This window comes from Hippopotamus amphibius, chromosome 13 (genome assembly GCF_030028045.1).
Source record: "Hippopotamus amphibius kiboko isolate mHipAmp2 chromosome 13, mHipAmp2.hap2, whole genome shotgun sequence".
Taxonomy (NCBI): domain Eukaryota; kingdom Metazoa; phylum Chordata; class Mammalia; order Artiodactyla; family Hippopotamidae; genus Hippopotamus; species Hippopotamus amphibius.
The window spans coordinates 102,524,969-102,545,785 of NC_080198.1; the positions used below are offsets into that span (position 1 = coordinate 102,524,969).

At 55.5% G+C, this 20,817-nt stretch overlaps 1 protein-coding gene across 1 annotated transcript in view; it reads left to right on the forward strand.

The window, feature by feature from the left end:
- Nucleotides 1-20,817, forward strand: part of POLN (DNA polymerase nu) — a 169,196-nt gene that overhangs the window by 140,202 nt on the left and 8,177 nt on the right. Inside the window, exons 20-23 of the mRNA XM_057704662.1 lie at nt 6,252-6,334; nt 12,801-12,932; nt 17,238-17,348; nt 19,220-19,298. Of these exons, the coding sequence (XP_057560645.1) occupies nt 6,252-6,334; nt 12,801-12,932; nt 17,238-17,348; nt 19,220-19,298 (405 nt within the window). The remainder of the gene's footprint in view (nt 1-6,251; nt 6,335-12,800; nt 12,933-17,237; nt 17,349-19,219; nt 19,299-20,817) is intronic.

Consider the following 20,817-nt stretch of genomic DNA (forward strand, 5'->3'; position numbering starts at 1 on the left):
TTGGGGAACTAAGATCCCACATGCCGCACAGCGCAGCCAAAAAAAAAAAAGGACATCAGCAGAATCTCTACAGATGCTAAAAGAATGATGGGCGATGCGATGAGCACAAAGACATACACGACAGATTCGTCGACTAACTGCTCAGCGAGTGGAGGTGGGTCACCACGAAGGTCTCACCCCCGTCGTCCTTGCGCTGAATGAGCTGAGGGGGGGAGGGGGAGGCGGGGAGGCGGGCACGCCCAGTGTAACATCACGGAAACACATCATGATCTCTGCCTGATTTTCTGCTTTTTCATGTCTCCGAAGATGTGGCACCAAGCCTTCTTCCAACATGTGCTTCAGTTTCATAGAGGATCCAGGTCATAAAAGAAGTCTCAAATGTCGGAGCCCTTCTGCGAGGTCACCTAACGTCAGTTTGTTCCTGGTGCTGCTTCTCCTGCATCTTCCTCTTCATCTGGTCTGGTGGGGGAGCTCTCATCTCCATCAAGTCGCCGGTTAACTTTTCTGGTGCAGTGTCTGTTGGCTCTTGAATTTTTCCAAGATCCATATCTTGGTACCCTTCATCTTTTTTCTCCCACAATTTCTTTCACCATCTCCCTGATCGGCTCTGTCATAAGTCCTGTGAGGTCACACACGACACCTGGCCACAGGTTTCTCCGGCAGGCGCTTACTGTCTGGGGTGTGATGGCTCTTCCGTAACAGGGGCAGCACCTTCGATGCTGTGACCCTCCCAGGTGCCACGATGTTCTCCCTGTCGGGGCTCCCTCCCACAGCGTGGATGACCCTCTCCGTAGAGCACATGTGTAAGGATCCTCGAAGGTCCTCGTGGCCCTTGATCTGGAGGCTGAATACGGACGTTGTCTGGGGGCGGGTGGGCCACTGACACCCTCGGGGCTGCACCCATGGGGTTCTGGGCGGCCGGGGCGTTGCCCAGTATCAGAAGAACTTTAAAGGCAGCCTGTCCTGGCAAGGTGCTTCCTGACTTCAGGGACAGAGCCTTGATGGAACCAATCCAGAAAAGGGCTCTCATTGTCCAGGCCCTCTCGCTGAGCAACCAAAGACCAGCAGCTGCTGTTCTTCTGCCTGCAAGGCTCAGGGTCAGCAGCTTGACAGCGGAGGGCACTTCTGACTATAGACCTGATGGCACTCGCACAAAACAGGAGTGAAGCCAGCCCATCCCTTCCTGCCTTAAACCCTGCTGCTCGCTTCTTCCTTACTGATAAATGCCCCTCGTGGCATTTTTTTCCAGAATAAGGAGTTTGGTCTGCACTACAAACTTGTTCAAACAGACGTCCTTTCTCCCCAGTGATTTTCTTAACAGCCTCTAGGAGCTCATCTGCTGCCTCTTGCTCAGCAGAAGCTGCTGCTCCTGTTATCTTTACAGGAGCAGCAGCTTTTAAAGCCAATCTTTTTACTAAAATTACCAAACCATCCTTTTCTGGCATTAAATTCTCCAACTTTAGATCTTTTCAAAAAAATTTTTTAAATATATTTATTTATTTGGCTGCATTGGGTCTTCATTGCTGCGCACTGGTTTTCTCTAGTTGTGGCGAGCAGGGGCTTCTCATTGCAGTGGCTTCTCTTGTTGCGGAGCACGGGCTCTAAGTGCTCAGGCTTCAGTAGTTGTGGCTCATGGACTCTAGAGCACACGCTTAGTGGTTCTGGTGCATGGGCTTCGTTGCTCCGCGACAGGTGGGATCTTCCTGGACCAGGGATCAAACCCGTGTCCCCTGCATTGGCAGGCGGATTCTCAGCTGCTGCGCCACCAGGGAAAACCCAGCTTTAGATCCTTCACCTTCCTCTTGCTTTAAGTTGTCCTGTAATGACTTCACTTTTCCTTAAATCATATAGAGTCTATAGCAATCCTGCACCCATGTTAAAGCTAACTTTTCAATACAAGATAAAGAGGTATTTTGCAAAAGTCCAAGGTTTTGTGCCTGCCGGAACAGCTGCAGCCACTACTTCATGAATTTCCTTTCCTTTCTTTACAACGCTCCTTGGCTGGGTTTCGTTCAGCTTGAAATGGCGGCAACCACAACTGCAGACCTCGATCTACGGTGCGTATCATGAGATTCAGCTTGTTGTCGTAACGTCATGGCTTCTCTCTGCTTCTTGGGAGCACTCCCAGCGTCACTGTGGCACTTCGTATGGGCTCCGTGGTGTTACTGAAGGGTCACGATATTGCACAAAACATGATGAAAAACGTGTGAGAACCATGAGCGATCACTTCTTACTGCAATTCCCGACTTACTGGAGAGACCAAGTCCTCGCGCGGAAATGACCAGCATCACAGGGCATCGTAAGTGGATACTCGAAACACTTGAGCTCAGCACGGTAGCAGCAGGAGGAGACTACGAAATCCCTAGAGCAGCTCGGTGTGCACTGCAGTTCATTCATGCAGGGGTGATTTCATACCGTAGCGTCACATTTGTCTACATCTCTCTCGACGGTCAATGCACCATGTATGTTCTATGCTTAAGTGTTTTATAATAACCATTTCTTAATTGTTTTCAATATTCAGGTTACAAAGTTCATCTCTGAGTTATTTCAAGTTATTGCAAACCTCCAAAATTTTTTTCAATCTATTTATTGAAAAAAATATACATATAAGTGGACCCACAAAGTTCAAACTGGTGTTCTTCAAGGGTCAACTCTACTTCGAGAAGAGTGTTAGCACTAGTGGAGGTAGTGGGCATCCTTGTCTGGGAGTCTCCCCACAATAAGAAGCTGGCTTTGGGAGTGAGGTGTGATGCTTTGTAAGTTTAGGACGTATCCAGTTATTCCTGTTTATTAGGAGTAGGACTGAACTGGGTTGGATTTTGTCGTGGAATTTTTTCCAGTAACTGTGTAGATGATTATGTAATTTTCTCCTTAGTCCTATTCATGTGGTGAATTATATTAACAGACTTCCTAACACTGAACCAAGCTTGCTGTCTTGGTACAAACTCTGCTTGGCCATGGGGTGCTGTTTCCTTACAGTAGAGCTGGACTCTGTGTGCACATATTCTATTTAAGATTACATCGATCAATACTCATAGGCAGTGTTAGTCTATAATTTTCCTTTTTTATGCTCTCTTTATCATGTTTTGGTTATACTTTCTTAATAAAATTAATTTGGGAGTTTTTGTTAATTTTCTACACTCTGAAAGCAATTTGTACAGCATGGGAACTCTCTGGTCTCTAAAGTCTTGATAGAATTCTCCCCTGAAACCATCTGAGCCTGGTGTTTTTGTGGGATAGCTCCTTAATAACTTTCTCTGTTTCTTCTTAAGACATTGTTCTGTTCAACTTTCATCTCTACTGGAGTCAGTTTTTACAACTGTGCTTTCTTAAGAAATTGTTTCACCTGGGTTTTAAAATTTAACATTGTGCAAAATAATTTTTAAGGTTTTTTTTAACTTCCTGCATATCTGCTGCAACTTTCCCCTGTTGTTTCTTATTTTGTATATCTGTGTTTGCCCTTTGGATTAAACTAGCTAATGGTTTGTTTATTTTTTATAAGAACCAGAATTTTTATTTACTAATGATCTGTTTTGCTGATCTCTACTTAATTTCTGCTCCTCATTAAATTTCTGCTCCCATCTTTAATCTAGCTTTATTTCATCTCTTGTGTATTCTTTTGATTTGCTTGTTTTTTTCCCTTGCATTTATTTATTTTTATTTTTTTATCTTTATTGGAGTATAATTGCTTTACAGTATTGTGTCAGTGTCTGCTGTACAACAAAGTGAATCAGCCACATGGGTACATATATCCCCATGCCCCCTCCCTCTTGAGCCTCCCTCCCACCCTCCCCATCCCACCCCTCTAGGTCTTCAGAAAACATCAAGCTGATCTCCCTGTGCTCTGTAGCAGCTTCCCACTAGCCATCTATTTTACATTTGGTAGTGTGTATAGGTCAGTGCTACTCTCTCACCACGTCCCAGCTTCTCCTCCCCCCGGTGTCCATTCTCTATGTCTGCATCTCCATTCCTGCCCTGCCACTAGGTTCATCAGTACCATTTGTCTAGATTCCATATATATGCATTAATTCATATGCTTTTATTCTTTCATTTTTATTAATACAGGCATTTAGGGATATGAATTTCCTTGCTGTTTTAGTGCAATCCCTTGGTTCTGGTGTTTGCATTAGAAACTACATGATTTCTGTTTATATTTCTCTTCAACCAAAAGTTGTCTGATAGGAGTGTTTTTGTTTTATTTCTAGGTAGATGGGCTTTTGGGGGTTTTGTTTTTAATTTCCAGTTTTCTTGCTCTGTGATCAGGGTGCAGCCTTTTGAGGTTTGTGTGCCCTGGCGCACGATGGGCTACTGTGCGTGTGCCCTACGTGCTCAAGGAGAAAGTGTGTTGCCTGTTATCAGAACATGATGTTCGATGTGTGTCCAGAGCATCTACTGATCATGTGGTTTGAATTCTGTCACACTCTGACTCTGGGAAGAAGCAAGTCCCAGCAGAGTTAATGCTGCTTCTTCAGACAACTTTCCAGCTCCGGGTAGAGTGGAGGGGCTAGTGTGGTTTGGTTGAGGGGAACCTGCTCCAAAATGCCTCCTTCGTCCCCTCCCTGCAGTGTCACCAGACCCATTTTTTTGGGCCAAGGCCTGGTCTGCTGTCACTGCAGGTGGCCGGGTCAGGTAATGGGGAAGCTAGTCTTAGGTTAGCTTTTCAGCACTGTCTTTCTTGAGCAGGTTTGGGGTGTCTGTGGGATTTCCAAAATAAAGGGGGTTCAGTGAGGACCAAGGGTAGCTGGTGACATAGGGGTTGGCACACATTCGTTCTGAGCTTGGCAGCATTTTGGTGTTTTGCTTCTTATCTAAATACAACTGTTGACAATACAAGTTCAAGGGTGGGGTTTTTTTAAAGTGGGCAAAATAGCTTAACAGAAGGAAAAGGACAAAAAGAAATGCATCGGTACTTACTAGAAATCAGGTGGTAAAATGAATGAACTCTAGGACATCAGTGAAAACGGTGAAGCAGGCAGCTCTGAGGGCCTCTCTCTCGACAGAAACATCGAAAAATGAAGCCAAAAACTGTCAGAACCAACTTTGTCAGAGCGCTGAAAAACAATCAGCAGTTTACAGCAACCATGCAATGCTGAATCAAGAAAAAAGCAACTGAAAACAGTAGGAGAGCTCTGTGGTGTTTCCCCTCGGCCCACACCATGCCTGTGACTCGCAGCTCCCTGCCCAGGGTGGGACCCTGCCCCTGCTTCCAGAGACAGCAAGCAGACCTTATTTGCAAAGAACAGTGTTTGTCTGTTCCAACTCGTCTGGGGGCTGCTGAAGGATTGACACAGGCATTGTCTCCCCAACTCGGAACTCTCTCCAGGCAGAAAGGTGGCCATGTTGCTGGAAAACATCCTGAGGTCCACCTTTCAACAAAAGATCTCAGTGGAGGCAAATAGCCTGAAAACTTTGGAGGAAAAGCTGGGGAGAGAGGGTCTTTGGGAAATAGGGCCTTCAGAGCCCCGTGTATACCGGGAAATCTAGAAGCCACGTGCAGGCCCAGGGCAGCCCACATACTCCAAAGCCCTGAGCAGAGCCTAGGCTTCACCCCGTGGCCACGGGTGACGGCCAGCACTGCAGGAGGGTCCAGCACAGAGCCGCCCACAGAGGTCGGGACAGGCTCCTCTTCCTGGTGTCTTTTTCTTCCTCCTTTTCTGTCTGTGTGTCTCTGCTAATCTGATGTGCTCACTCCATCAGGGAGACTTGGGGCGTGTGCAAGGCTAGGCTAGGAAGGCCTAGCAAGGAGGAGGGGCCCCGGGTGCCCGCCGGCCCCCAGGCTTTGCCGACCAAACTTTAATCTGTGGAGACCGGCATGGTTATGCCCTGTCAGATGTGTAGCTGGTTCTTACTCTGTCTGAGCGCTGGGGCCCAGGACAGGGCTCGCCCACTGGCCCTTCCTCCTGCGGGAGGCCAGGCACAGGCTGCTCATCCAATCCTGCAGAAGGGCCAGGAGCTAGCCCCCCACCGCGGCACCCCGAGGCGGGCCCCGGGCCCCGGGCCTCCTCCCGTGAGGCTGGCACTCCAGCGGGGGAGCCGCTTTGTGGTTTTGGGTGTGAACACCCCGGAACCTGGCTGGCCTCTGTTTGGAGGGCCCAGGCTGATCCAGACGCTTCAGACGCTGACTGTCTCCCCTACCATATGACAGGCCTGGCCGTGACGTGGCTGGTGTGAGGGGTGCGTGTGGCTCGGACCCTCGAGGACCCTGCGGACAGGTGCCAACATGTCTGATGACGTGTCATCTTTCCGTGCAGGAAGGACGTCTCCCCGGAACGCGTGACGCGTGCAGATAGGGAGCAGACCAAGAAGGTGGTGTACGCGGTGGTCTACGGGGCAGGTAGGCTGCGGGTGGGCCTGAGGTCTTGCTGTCACCCACAGGCCCGGCGGAGGTGGCTCTGCTCGTGTGCCTGTGTTGCAGTGTGGCTGTGACTTGGAGAAGTCACTCGCGGCCCGTGGAGCTCGTTCTGTGAACGTTGACGGTGTTCGTGATGCACCAGACACCAGTCAGACCACTCACGCCCCTAACCCGCAGGGCTCCCCCAGCCTGTGCAGGGAGAGTGGGCGTGCAGAAGTGAGGGCTGACCAAAGCCTCCTCCCACCATCACGCCGCTGCTGGGGGCCACTCCTGTGCTGTGAGATGCTGCGGGAGCCCTCCGCCCGCACCCTATCACCCCGCGCTTCCGTTCCCAGGACCTGGGCAGAGCAGCCTGCTCCCCTCCCCTCCCCCACCCTCTCCCCTCCTTGCCTGGCCATGGCTCTCTGGGCTTTTTAAGTCCTTTCTCCCTCTCGGCCTTGCTGAATCGGTGAAGCCCCTCGGGAGTCGAGGGAGAGGTCAGGAGAGTGTAGCCTGGTGGCCAGGCCTGTGTGGCCTCTCCTGGACCAGTTCTGCCTTGAGGAGCAGGGCTTGTATAAAGACACCAAGAAGAGAATCCCCTCCCTGCCACGGGAGCCCGGTGTTCGTTCTGGGACGAGCTTCCAACGCAAGAACCCCTGCTCGTGATGAGCCTGGAGCCCGCCTCAGAGCCGCCAGGGCCATGGTCTCAGCTGTCGGCCCGGCGTGGGCTCAAGCGGGGGCACTGTGGCTGCAGGCTCTGGCGGCAGGCCTCCCGACGTGGGCAGCGGATGGCTTGGTGGCGGGGTGCGCGTGGAGGGCCTGCGCCCTGGAGCCCCCCCGCTCCCCAGCACACCCAGAGTCAGTCTTCACTCCTGCGGGTCTGACACCTTCTGCACTGCTCACTCTCTTATCTTCTGGGGAGGAAAGAGCTGCGCCTGGTAAGTAGCAGTGAGTCATCAGGCCTGATGCTGGTGAAAAGGGTGATTTGCTGCCTTTAGCCTCGGTGATGACCCGAGGGCTCCCACCCCAGGGCTCGCATCTGCTGTTCTTGTCACCGCCGTCCAGCCTGACAGCCGGCCTTCTGTGCACCTGCCGGGCTGTGTCTGCCTCGTGGGTGCTGCAGGGCCTCGTCTTTTGAAGGGCTGGGCATCCCAGGCTGCCGGGGCCCTTTGGAAACTCAGCAGAAACGCTTTGGACCGCCTGACTGCCCTGGGCTGCAGTGCTGTGGTTTCACCTAAACACGAGAGGTCCGGAAGTGGCTCCTCTGGGTGCTGGGGGCACGTGGCCCTGGCCTGGCTTCAGGGTCATTATTGTGGTGAGGGTGACGACGAGAGACCGTAGAGGGAGAGCAGGACTGGGAACCCCACCCCTGCCCGCGTGGTCCCCACGCCTCCCTCAGCCTTTCTCCCCAGGGCTCAGGAGCTGCCAGGCCTCTGCCAGCGGAGGGCTGTCCCCCACCGAAATGGGAGTGCCCAGTCACCTGGGGGCCTTGGCCCAGGGGGCAGGCCCTGGGTTTACTGCTTGCCTCAGCCCACCAGCCTCGGCTGCCTGCCCACCAATGTGCCCCCAGGCCCGCTGACAGCAGGCACCTCCTCCAGGAAGCAACCCCTGCTCCTCCTGTCCTGCCTGATCTCCTGCTGTTCTTAGAGTCAGTCTACCTCTTGATTCTCCTCGAGTTGTTGCCGCTTCTTAAGTTTGCCTCCATGTCCAGTCGCTGCTGTGTGCTGTGTGCCGGGCTCACACATGGCTCCAGGGCTCCTGCTCCAAGGGGCTGACGTTGGTCGGATGAGACCCACGAGCAGGTCTGTGGGGACGGCACTGAGTGCTTGGCCGTGTCCAGCATGGCTGCTGGTGCCTGCGGAGCCCGGGGAGGCCAGGAAGGCTGGGCTGAGTTGTTGTTTTTTTTTAATAAATTTATTTATTTATTTACTTATTTTTATTATTTTATTGGCTGTGTTGGGTCTTTGTTGCTGTGCGTGTGCTTTCTTTAGTTGTGCTGAGTGGAGGCTACTCTTCATTGTGGTGCACGGGCTCCTAATTGCCGTGGCTTCTCTTGATGCAGAGCACGGGCTCTAGGCGCATGGGCTTCCGTAGTTGCAGCACATGGGCTCAATAGTTGTGGCTCACGGGCTCTAAAGCGCAGGCTCAATAGTTGTGGCACATGGGCTTAGTTGCTCCGTGGCATGTGGGTTCTTCCTGGAGCAGGGATCGAACCCGCGTCCCCTGCATTGGCAGGCGGATTCTCAACCACTGCGCCACCTAGGAAGCCCCCAGGCTGAGTTTTAGAGGATGTGCAGGGACCAGTCAGGCCTGGGCCAGGAGCCCATGAGTGGGCACCAGGCTCTCACAAGGCCCTGGAGCTGTGACCAGGAGTGAGAAGCTGGTACAGTTCTGTGTGGGGCAAAGAGCACGTGGAGGAAAGGAAGTGAAGATTTCCTTCCTAAACTTAAAATTGTATCTCACACACACTCACGCGCACACACATACACACACACACACACACACACACGAGGCAATTAGGCCTCTGTGGGGAAAAGCCAAATAGCGTATTCACATGGGACCTATGAGGGAGCACCCCGTGCTCCAACCCAGGGGCCCTGTGCGCCCAGGGCTGCACCCACGGACACAGGCCTGTGTTCTCACAACTGAAGCAGCGGGAACCTGATCAGTTGAATCAAAGTGTGGTGGGAAGTTGTGTCGGAAGAAGAGGCCAGCGTACACAGAACACAGGACAGAAGCCCTCACAGAGCCAAGCATCGTCCTACTTGGGCAGGGGCACGATGGCCTTGGAGAGTGACAGACCCCCCAGCAGGGGCGTGGGGAATGAGGAGGACCAGGGCCTGGAGAAGTGACCGGACCTGCGGGCTCCAGCTCAGCCCATCGCTGCTGCTCCCAGAGTTGCCGCACCATCGGCTGCTCTCGGAATCACGCTTTCTTCCCGTGCGGGGACCTTGACCCCAGGGTGTCCCAACAGCTCTCCAGAGAAAAGGAAAGGAATTCCTTCTTGGCTGCAGACGTGGAGAAGGAGGAGTGTGTCTTCTGGCAATGGTCACGGCGATCCCATCAGACCACCCTCCCGCAGACATCCACTAGAGAGTATGCTGAAGTATAATAAACAACTACCTAAAGGTACTGAAAAGCAGCCAGAAGCAGACAGACACTGCAGGTGGGCTGACACCTGGAAGGAAGGAGTGGTACAGGATGAGTCCCGCCTTGTAGCTCTCCACCTGAAGGCAAGCCCCTGTCCACGTTGTGTGCGGCTAAAACTCCGACAGAAATCCAGACTCTTGCTAGCTTGAAGAACCAGAGGACAGAGGTCAGGGCAACCAGTGAGTCTGGAAAGTGAAGGGAGAAATCTCGGAAGGAAGAGACCACAGCAGAACACCAAATTCTGGGCTTCAGCTCTGCCCACGTCTCTGGCTAACCCCTGACTGTGCATGAATCAGGCAGACCTCAAACAGCCCGGCTAAGGCCAAAAGCACTGACCTGGGATTTCAGCGGCTGCTCACTGCAGGGGGACAAAATTTAAAGTTTCACTTTAGCCAAATTAGCTGCCCCTTTAAGAAAATCAGTACTAGGAGTTCCCAGGGGGTCCAGTGGTTCGGACTCCACGCTTTCACTGCCGAGGGCCCAGGTTCAACCCCTGGCTGGGGAACTAAGATCCCACAAGGAACCTACAAGCTGCGCAACTCGGCCAAATTAAAAAAAAAAAAAAAAAAAAGCGCTGCTGAGAGAATGATAACAGAATCCAGAGTGTCTTCAATGCATTATTTACAGTAGCCAGGATGTGATCCAGAATGACTACACGTGAGAAGAGGGCAGCCTGACCCACTCCAGAGGAGAGACACGCACTGCTGACTCATGCGCTGTGCACCTGAGCTAACACAGTACTGCAGATCAGCTACACTGCAGTTTAAAAAAGGAAGGACTTTCCTGGTGGCACAGTGGTTAAGAATCTGCCTGCCAAAGTAGGGGACAGGGGTTCAATCCCTGGTCCAGGAAGATATCACATGCCATGGAGCAACTAAGCCCGTGTGCCACAACTTCTGAGCCTGCACACTAGAGCCCGGGAGCCACAACTGTTGAGCCAATGTGCCGCAACTACTGAAGCCCACATGCCTAGAGCCCATGCTCCGCAACAAGAGAAGCCACAGCAATGAGAAGCCCATGCACCACAACAAAAAGTAGCTCCCTCTCGCCACAACTAGAGAAAGCCCTCGTGCAGCAACAAAGACCCAGTAAAATCAATCAATAAATAAATACATGAATACACAAATTTTTTTAGAAAAAGGAACAACCTATTGATACAATCATCAATGTGGATGAACCTCTAATCATTACGCCAAGAGGAAGAAGAAAGCCAAGTACAGGGAGCATTTATAGTACATACTTCATTACACCATTTATGTGAAATTCTGGAGCACTCAAAATTAATTTACAGTATGGCATACTTTATGTTATATATATTTTATCACAATAAAATAATGAGGACTTCCTAGGTGGCGCAGTGGTTAAGAATCCGCCTGCCAATGCAGGGGGACACGGGTTCGAGCCCTGCTCTGGGAAGATTCCACATGCCGTGGAGCAACTAAGCCCGTGCGCCACAACTATTGAACCCATGTGCCACAACTATTGAAGCCCACGTGCCCAGAGCCTGTGCCCTACAACAAGAGAAGCACTACAGTGAGGAGCCCTAGAGCCCATGCTCTGCAACAAGAGAAGCCACTACAATGAGGAGCCCGCACACCACAATGAAGAGCAGCCCCCGCTCGCATCAACTAGAGAAAGCCCGTGTGCAGCAACGAAGACCCAACGCAGCCAATAAATAAAAGAAATAAATTAAAAAAATAATAATAAAGAAACCACTAATTTGCAATCTTTAAAAAAATAAATAAATAATGAAAAGAAAATCTGCACTGATAGAACGCAAACATTAGTGGTTGCCTGGGACCTGGAATCAACAGCAACTCGGGTGTCATGCTGGAACTTGGAGTGCTGTGCTGGAACTCGGGTCTCATCCTAGAACTTGGAGGGCTGTGCTAGAACTCGGGGTGTCATCCTAGAACTTGGAGTGCTGTGCTGGAACTCGGGTGTCATCCTAGAACTTGGAGGGCTGTGCTGGAACTCGGGGTGTCATCCTGGAACTTGGAGGGCTGTGCTGGAACTCGGGGTGTCATCCTAGAACTTGGAGGGCTGTGCTGGAACTTGGGTGTCATCCTAGAACTTGAAGTGCTGTGCTGGAACTCGGGGTGTCATCCTGGAACTTGGAGGGCTGTGCTGGAAGTTGGGGTGTCATCCTGGAACTTGGAGGGCTGTGCTGGAACTCCGGGTGTCATCCTAGAACTTGGAGTGCTGTGCTGGAACTCGGGTGTCATCCTAGAACTTGGAGGGCTGTGCTGGAACTCGGGTGTCATCCTAGAACTTGGAGGGCTGTGCTGGAACTCGGGTGTCATCCTAGAACTTGGAGTGCTGTGCTGGAACTTGGGGTGTCATCCTGGAACTTGGAGGGCTGTGCTGGAAGTTGGGGTGTCATCCTGGAACTTGGAGGGCTGTGCTGGAACTCGGGGTGCCATCCTAGAACTCGAGTATCATCCTAGAACCTGGGGTGCTCTCCTGGAACTCAGGGTGCCATTCTAGAATTCGGGTGTCATCCTGGAACTTGGAATGTCATCCTAGAACTTGGGATGCTGTCCTAGAACTTGGGGTATCATCCTAGAACTCGGGGTACTGTCCTAGAACTCGGGTGTCATCCTGGAACTTGGGGTGCCGTCCTGGAACTCAGGTGTCATCTTGGAACTCGGCGTGCTGTCCTAGAACTCAGGGTGTCATCCTAGAACTCGGGGTGCTGTCCTGGAACTCGGGTATCATCCTGGAACTTGGGATGCTGTTCTGGAACTTGGGTGTCATCCTGGAACTTGGGGTGCCGTCCTGGAACTCGGGGTGCCGTCCTGACAAGAGACCTTGCTGTGAGAAGCTTCGCCAGAACACCTGCATCCTCTAGGAAACAAATGTTGGTCTGAACCAAAAGTGTCTCACAAAAAAGTTCCAATGATGGGAGCTCCTCGTGGCCGGGCACTGGAGCCTTCCCATCCTCTTTCCTTCACTGGCCCTCCTCAGCCTCCCCCGGGTCCTCAGGCAGGCCTTCCTCGGCTGTGGGCAGGGACTGTGTCTCCTGCATCCAGGGCTGCTCCTGCAGCACCTGCCAGGCCCTCAGCAAAACTGTTGAGTAAATAAATGTTTACCAGGCGCCGGTCCAGGCAGGCCAGCACGAGCGCTTAGTTTGTAAAGCCAAAACCAGCCCCATCCTGACCAATCAGAAGAGACCAGTGGTGCCAACTAGACCTTGGCTCACCGAGTCTTCCAGGAGCCTGCCTGTGGGCTCACTTCCACGTGTGGTGGCTGCTGCCCAGGCCTCGGGCCCGCCAGGTGAGAGTCAGGCTGGCCCCTGACCGTGCTTCTGCCCACACAGGGAAGGAGCGGCTGGCTGCTTGCCTCGGAGTCACCGTTCAGGAAGCTGCCCAGTTTCTGGAGAGTTTTTTGCAGAAGTACAAGAAAATCAAGGACTTCACCCAGGCGACCATTGCCCGGTGTCAGCAGACAGGTAAGCTAGCTGCAGGCAGAGCCATCAGCGGGCCCCTCCCTCTGCCACGCCCTCTCTGCACAGCTGGGTGGCCTCCCAGCCCCTGCTCCTCCGGTGGGTAGGTGAACAGGGGGGAGGGTGGGCGGGGGGGGGGACTGGGCGAGCGTCCAGCCCCTGCTGGACAAGTAGGACCAACAGGCTCCACGTAGGGAGGGTCCAGAGCCAGGCTCTTCTTGAGGCAACAAGACTTAGCTTGAGTTAGAAGTGATAGATGGAGGGATACACAGAAAGATAAAAGCCTGCACCTAGCAGTGGAGACCCGTGTTCTTAGGAACAGCATGTGTGTATCTATACAATTCCACCACACTTTGGTCACAGATTTCAAAGACTATCAAATAGAATGTGTTCTGTGACCACAGTGGCATAAAAAGGTAGTTTTATGTCCATATGTGGGGCCATCCCTCCGTCTGCCTGTTTGGAAAAATCAGTCCACTCCTAAATTTAAGGTTTTAAAAAGAAGTCCCAAGCCAGACAAGCATTTTAGAAATAAATGACGGTATAAGTATCTCAGCGGAAACCCATGAGACGTGGCCAAACTGACCTTCACTTAGATGTGCAGGAATTCTTTACAAGAGTGTTTTAAAAAGAAAGAAAAATTTCTGAACATAAATGACTGTATTCAACACGAGGCACTTGGGAAGGAGCAGCAGAGTCGAGCAAAGAAACAGGAAGCAGGGAGATCCGTGTCGGAGCCGAAGCCCACGACGCAGACGCAGAGCAGAGAGTCAGCGCCCGCGGCGTCACGGGGGTCACTTGCGAAGCAGCCCCGCAGGCCAGCCTCCCAGGGAGGCGCTGCCCGTCCCACAGGGCCCCGGCCTGTCGCAGGGGCTGGCCGATGCCCTTCCTCTCAGGAGCCCGTGAGTGCGGGCGGCCCCCCCACGGGATCCCCCTGGCCTGGCCGCACGTCCAGACACCCGCCTTTGCGGGGTCAGGGCTCAGCTCCTGCAGCCTCCGGAGGCCCGAGGAAGCCAGCAGACCGTTTCCATCTCCCAGCGCGTGTCCACAGGCCTTGGGCTCCTGGGCCTGGGGGTGAGCCCTGCAGAGGCCACACAGCCCAGGGTGACGCCGGCAGCCTCCTCACTGGGCCCCCCCACACTTGGGAAAAATAGAATACTTTCAATTATGAAATGTGAAAACAGTGATAGAACCCAGAACTGATGAGTCCATGCAGCCAGGGTCCCTGCAGGAGGAGAGACGGTCAGGCGCAGGCCCTCGAGCCGCACAGTGTGGCCAGGCGTGGCGTCCACGCTTCCCATAACTACCTACGCGATCCTCACTGCAACTCGAGAGCTTGGGTAGGATCACTGCCCAGCTTTACAGGTGCCGAGAGTGAGCGCTGAGAGGCTAGGCAGCTTCCCGCGTCCACACAGCCAACAGGTGGTGCCAGGCTGGGCCCCCGCCGGGCAGCTCAGCCGAGCCAGCCCCCCACCCCCGCCCCCACTGCACGGCTCTGCCTCCCTGCCCTGTTCTTAGCTTTCTCGAAGGGCTGTGGGGCTTTACACGTCCCAGTGTGAAACATGCCTGCCCTTTGACCCAGCAGTTACACTTCTGGGCAGACACTCAACGATCGTTAAATTATGCCACAAACATTTGTTGGGCGCCCACCCTGTGGTGGGCACTGTGTTGACACCGGGGACAGGAGCTCCCCGCTCTCCCAGAGCCACAGTCCAGGGAAGCGCCACCCACAGGTGAACACGTACATCCAGACAGCGTCAGAGGAGGAGACCCGGGTGTGGGAGAGTCCCAGGGCCCTGGGCAGAGAGCAGCAGAGGGTGACCCTGGGGACACGAAAAGAGGTGACCCCTGAGGAGACATGAGAGGCCAGGAACTGCTGGGTGGGGGAGGGCAGGAAGAGGCAGGCCTGCCCAGACCCCGCACAGCACTACGCAGGTCAGAAAAGAACCTGGGTTTCATTTTTCACAAATTGGAAGAGAGGAGGGGCGCTGCTCAGAGCCAGCACCCGGGAGCAGAGACGGGGCTGTGAGCTCAGTAAGCCCCGGGGAGAGGGCAGGGGGGCAGAGCCACTGGTGAGAGGTGCAGGGAAGGCGGTGGAGACAGCAGGATGAGCAGTGAAGGGGATGGTGTGAGCCTGCGCCCTCCCTGCAGGCAGACTGACCTGTCCTGGGGCGGACAGGGGCTGGGCAGGTTGGCCAGGATGTTGACGAAGCTGTAAGTTCAGGGTCCCCCTGGGGCTTCCCTGGCGGTCCAGGGGTTAAGACTCTGGGCTTCCACTGTAGGGGGTGCGGGTTTGATCCCTGGTCGGGGAACTAGACTCTGCATGCCGTGTGCTACACGGCCAAAAAAAAAAAAGCTCAGGGCTCTCCTTGTATGGGCCCCTCCTCCCAGGCCTCGGGAGAGGCCCTGCGGTGCATTCACGTGGTCACCTCTTCTGTAAAACTGGCAAAAGCAGGGTACTTTAACTGAGCGTCACGGAGACTGTGGCCTCCTCCACTCCACCTGCCTCCGCCACACTCCTTTCCCTGGTACGTGGTGTTGCCGTGGCCATGGCCACTCTTTGAATCCAGCTTAAGGGAAGTTGGGTTGGTGGCTCATTTAGTTCGGATTTCATTGTGGGAGTTCCTGAGGTTTGCTGCTCCTTCCACACACGGTTGAGGGATGCCAGCCGTCCTGGCACAGGAATGGCTCCTGGGAGCATTCCTTCCACGGCTGCCCACTTCCCGAGGGCAGTGACAGGAAGGTGCAGGGCCAGAGGTTATCTCGCAGCGTGAACAGGAGCTATAATCGCCAGCAAGCTTTGGAAGCAAGATTTGAAATGTATGGAACCAGGGGCCTCCACTTTGGGCCACAGAGGAGTTCAGACCTTCCTCCCACCATAAGCAACTAGAAAACTGGGCAGAAGGTACGAAGCAACCGTTCCAGGCACAGGATCACAGGCAGTGTATTACTCGGGTCTCTGAAAGAATAGAAACAAAGGAGGGGAGCCCTCGACACCCTGTGTCTATGGGCGCAGACCACCGTGCAGGAGGGGAGCCCAAGCAGATCACGGTGGTCCTGCTTAGTTGAGGAGACAAGGATTGGGTCTGGGGAGGCAGAGGCAACCGGATTTTGCAAGGTAGAGTATCAGAGAGGAGGTAGTTATAGAGAAAAAGTCTCCATAATCCTCAGAGGATTCTCCCATCTGTCTTTAATACTAAGATACACGTGCAGAGTGTGAAACTCCACAGGACTAAGCAGAATCATTTCTGGGGAGCAGTAGGCTGAATAGTCCCAGAGCTCACACAGGGCCAGGAGGTGTTTGCATTCTGACCATTGGACTGGAGGTGCTCACTGGACATCTGGGACATTCAGTGGAGACCCCAGAAGGCTAATACCTTAGTAGTAGGTCTAGACTAGCCCTAGACGAAAGGCTGCTCTAAACAGCCTAACAAAGCTTAAAAACGGGCTTGAAAAGGATCAGGCGATCTGCAGGTACCTTAGGCCTGCCTCACACTCTCGAAAGGAAGACACCAAACCCCAGCACTGAACAACCTGAAACGCACAATACCCAGCATCCAGTCAGAAATCACGAGACACACACAGAGGCAGAGACAGCGGGCCAGTCGGAAACATGGCCCTCCCTGTTCTCACTGCCTGCAACTGTCGGGACTTTAATTATATGTGGCCTGGCATTGTAGCAGGTGCTTAACACAGCATCGTTTTTATAATTATTGTATACATGAGAAATCCTTCCACTCCTCAGACACGTAAAAGTATAAGTTGGGAATTTCGTTCTTACCAGCACCTAGAAAACCAAAGTCCTCACTGGTCAGGAACAGGACCAACACAGTATCTCCGTGTCCCTTTTCTTAAAGAGGACCCCAACTTACGGACACGTCAGGCCCCGCAAAGCTTGGATGTGCCCTCGTGTGTGTAAGGTGTGGTCTCTGATGCAGACCATCAACCCTCCTTGAGTGAACGAAGGATTGATGCTTTTCTGCCCCATTCCAGCTGCCACACAGTCCACAATTATTTCTGTACCCAGTCCCACAAGTGGTTCTTCACCTTCATAGTGAGAAGACCGCCCTTCCTGTCTACATCAGATCGAAGCACAGCGAGAAGTTAGAAAGGGCGCAAAACATGCCACCAGGCCAGCGAAGGCCACGCTGCTGCCGTCCCTGCTTTCCCACCACAGAACCCGCCTGCAGCGGGGAGGGGTCCCGCAGGGCCCCGGGACCGGATCTGAGCGCAGCCGTGCCCACCGAGGGGGCCCACCGGGCGCCGTGCCCGCTGGGGCTGCTCATCCTGCTCTTCCTCCCTGTGGTGCAGGCTGCGTGGCGTCCGTCGCGGGCAGGAGGAGGCTGCTGCCGAGGATCCGGGCCCGCGACCCGCAGCTCCGGGCGCAGGCAGAGCGGCAGGCGGTGAACTTCGTGGTGCAAGGTGCCGGAGCCCCTCTCTTCGCGGGTTTTCAGCCCCACGAGATGCGTGTCGCGGTGTTCCCCGCTCTCGTCCTGGCGGTTGCTCTGGCGGGAGCCGCGGGGCAGGCGCAGCACGGGCGGGAGTCGGCTTCCTGGCCGTGACGCTCGCCGGCAAGGCCGGCTCTGCAGCCGGGAGACGGGCTCCGGGAGGGCGTCCGGCCAGCGCTGGGGCCAGACCCGGAGTTCAGTCCCTTGACCCTCGGCTGGGACCCTCTGCCGCACCCCTTGTGCCTGGCAGGTGTGAGACAGGTGGGGTGGCAGCCGAGCCCGGCGCACCCGCCACACATCCGCAGCTGGAGGCGGGCTGCGGGAGTGGCGCCCGTGGCTCCCCCACCGTTGTGAAGACTCCTCAGTCATCTTTAGCCCCAGCGTTCAAATGGTGAAAGCAACAGTCTCTGTGTGGAGGGGAGGTGTGACACTGGGTACCAGGGGGCGCCTGGGCGTCGGGGATCGTCCCCACCTGTGACGTCAGGGGTCGCGGTTGGAGAACCAAGGCACACACATGTCTCCGTGTGGGACGCTGACGAGGAGGCTTGGCCACACGTCGAGCTCTCACAGAGGGAGCATCTCCCCACTGAGCCACTTGCCGCGGGGCCATCTCTGGACACGTGACCCGCCCTCGTCCGTGCTGAGCAGAGCCAGGGCCACCAGGAGCTCTGCCTCCAGCTGGCAGACGCAGGACCCGGCAGGCCTGCTCCCTTGTCCTGCCCCCCGACTCTGCTCCCTGCCCCCCCACCTCCTCTTTCTCAGCTCTGCCCACTCCTCCTAAAGTAGCAAACCTCCCGACATCCCACCCCAGCAGAGGGTTTCCCTGGCGCTGAGACCCCTCGGCTGGCAGGTCGGCCACAGAGACCAGACCCGAGTGCCCAGCCTCCCTGCCGCGCTGGTGGGAAGTGCTGCCCTGCGGTGGAGGAAGGCAGCCCATTGACTGCGGTGTTTTATTTCTTTGTGAACCTCAGGAACCTTGAACAGCTAAAGCAGCTTAAAGCTGGGAATGGAAATCCGAACTGCAGTCTGTTTCCCATGATGAGAACCGGTTGTTAAGACACCAACCACGCGCCTGGCGCTGGAGTTAGCATGTCCGCTACGCTGGCCAGCGTCTCGTAGCGTGCCCGACTGACCGTGGGATCCCACCCTGTAGCACGGCCCCATCCGCGCACTGGAAGGCTGAGGCTGGGCGAGGGTCACAGGCAGCACAGCAGGAGGGAGTGGGGGCAGAGCCCACGGCCGCTGTCCAGGCTCCCTCATTCTGTCGGCTGGTGCGGCAGGCACAGCCCACGTGTGGTCAGAACCCGTGAGCTGAGACACTGCTCCCAGGGGCAGATCGTGTTACAGCCAAAGGGGGTTTGCAGGTGTAGGGTCCCCAGCCAGCTGACTTGAGCTCGTTAGAAGGGGAATCCCAGGTGGGCCTCACCTGGTCAGGGGGACCCTCGACAGAAGGCTTAGGGGTCAGAGTCAGGGCTTCTAGCCTTGGAGGAGCAGACTGCACGCTGGGGATGGTCACAGCTACCAGGAAATGGGAACCTCAGTCACGTGGCTGCAGGGAAATGAATTTTGCTGGCAACCTGAGGTCATCTGAAAGTGGGCCCTCCCTAGTGGGGCCTCCAGGTGAGGACAGAGCCAGGTCCACACTGACCTCAGCCTGTGAGGCCCTGAGCAAAGGCCCAGCCACAGATGCAAGAACTGAGAGATGGTAGATCCGTGTGGTTCTAACCTGCTGGATGTGGGGTCACGCGTAGCACAGTGTAGAAAACTCAGATAGCCTGGGTGGGCAGGGCTGCAGGGCCCAGGGCCTCACCCCGTTCACGTACCAGCACCCTCTGTGCCCCGCAGGCTCGGCCGCGGACCTCTGCAAGATGGCCATGATCCGCCTCTTCACGGCAGTGGCCGCATCTCCCACCCTGACGGCCAGGTCAGTAAGTGAGCAGCCAGCCTGCCTGGGCCCAGCCCAGCACGTGGACCTGTCCTCCCCAGGGCTCGGGTGGGAGGCCTGCTGCTCTGCTTGCGGCCGGTGGGCACACACACTTCCTGGAAGCAGACACGCCGGCCACTTCCCTCCGTGGGCCCGGATCTGACGAGCTCACCAGCCCCCATCTGAGGGACCACTTGAGCCAAGCTGCTGCTGGCGCTCCGGGAGGGAGAGCCCCGGGTTCCCCGCTGGGGCTGAGTGAGGCGGCCTGGACCCACTCACCCCGGAGGGCGCTGAGTGTCCCCAGCTTGCCTGTGCAGAAGCGCGTCTCCCCTCGGTGAGCCTGAACCCCTTCTGTCACAGCCCCAGGGGCACACGCGCAGCTGCCCGCCCTGGAGGCGGGTGGGCCCCACGGCCCCTCGGACGGGACATGGGGGCTCCACACCGTGCCCACTCCCAGCCCACGGTAAGCGAGCCGGAGGCCTGGCTCCTGCGCGGCCCCCGCCCCTCGAGGGCTCTCACCGGGCTCCGTCTCTGCCTCGGCTGCTCCCCCGGGGCACACACCCCGCGCAGAGGGTGCATCGGGCGTCTGGGTGACAAGGCGCGCCTGTCCCAGGCTTGGCTGGCTCACAGCCACCCTCAAGCCCCCCGAGGCCCTGGCCTGGGCGCAGGTGGGACAGGTGCGTTCTCCTCCTGAATCCCAGGACCCCTCCCGGCAGCTCACCTGGGGCCCCCAGGGAAGCCTGAACGTCCGACCCCAGGAGGTCTGTCTTCCGCCCTCCTTGGTCTCCATGTGCGTTTGCCGCCCCACCCCACCCAGGCTCCGCATGTGGGCCAGCACGGGCCCGCCGGGCTGAGGAGTCCTTTCCGGGTGTCAGCCTGTCCGCACCTGGGGAGGAAGCTCGTGGCAGGTTTGGTGTGAAACCTCATGAAATGTTAAGGGGTCTCACGGGCCCCACCCTGAGGGGCGTCTGCTCCCTCCACATCCCTACGGGGTGTCGCCAGCACAGAGGACAGCTGGACCCTCCTCCTGCCACCTTTGGGACACAGGGACCTACTGGCCTGTGGTCACCCTCTTCCCTGTGAGCTTACAGTTTTCTCTTGGCTTCTGATGTTATTTTACTTTCTCAAGACATAGGGTTTTTCCCTTACCTGAGAGCTTTCATCTTTCCTAAACAAGCTTCTGTCTTTACTTCTTCAAATGTTTCCCCCTGTTCATTTTGACTTTTGAGCCTACATTCTTTTGGCAATTGCACAACTTTGTACAGAAGTGTGTCCCAGGCAAAGGCCCTGGCCCAGGAATGTGGGGTCGCGTCCCAGTAAAGGAGAGGGGAGGAGACCCTCCCGGGCCCCCTGCTGCCGGCCTCCCGCTTCACAGCCCCTGCACTGGCGCTTCCTCTGGTCCACGGTTCACCTCGCAGCCCTAGAGAGGAGACCACACTCTGGCTGTCACCCCGGGGCTGGAAGGAAGGACCGAGGGTGAGATGCTGAGACCGGCAGGATGGAAGCGCTACCCCAAGTG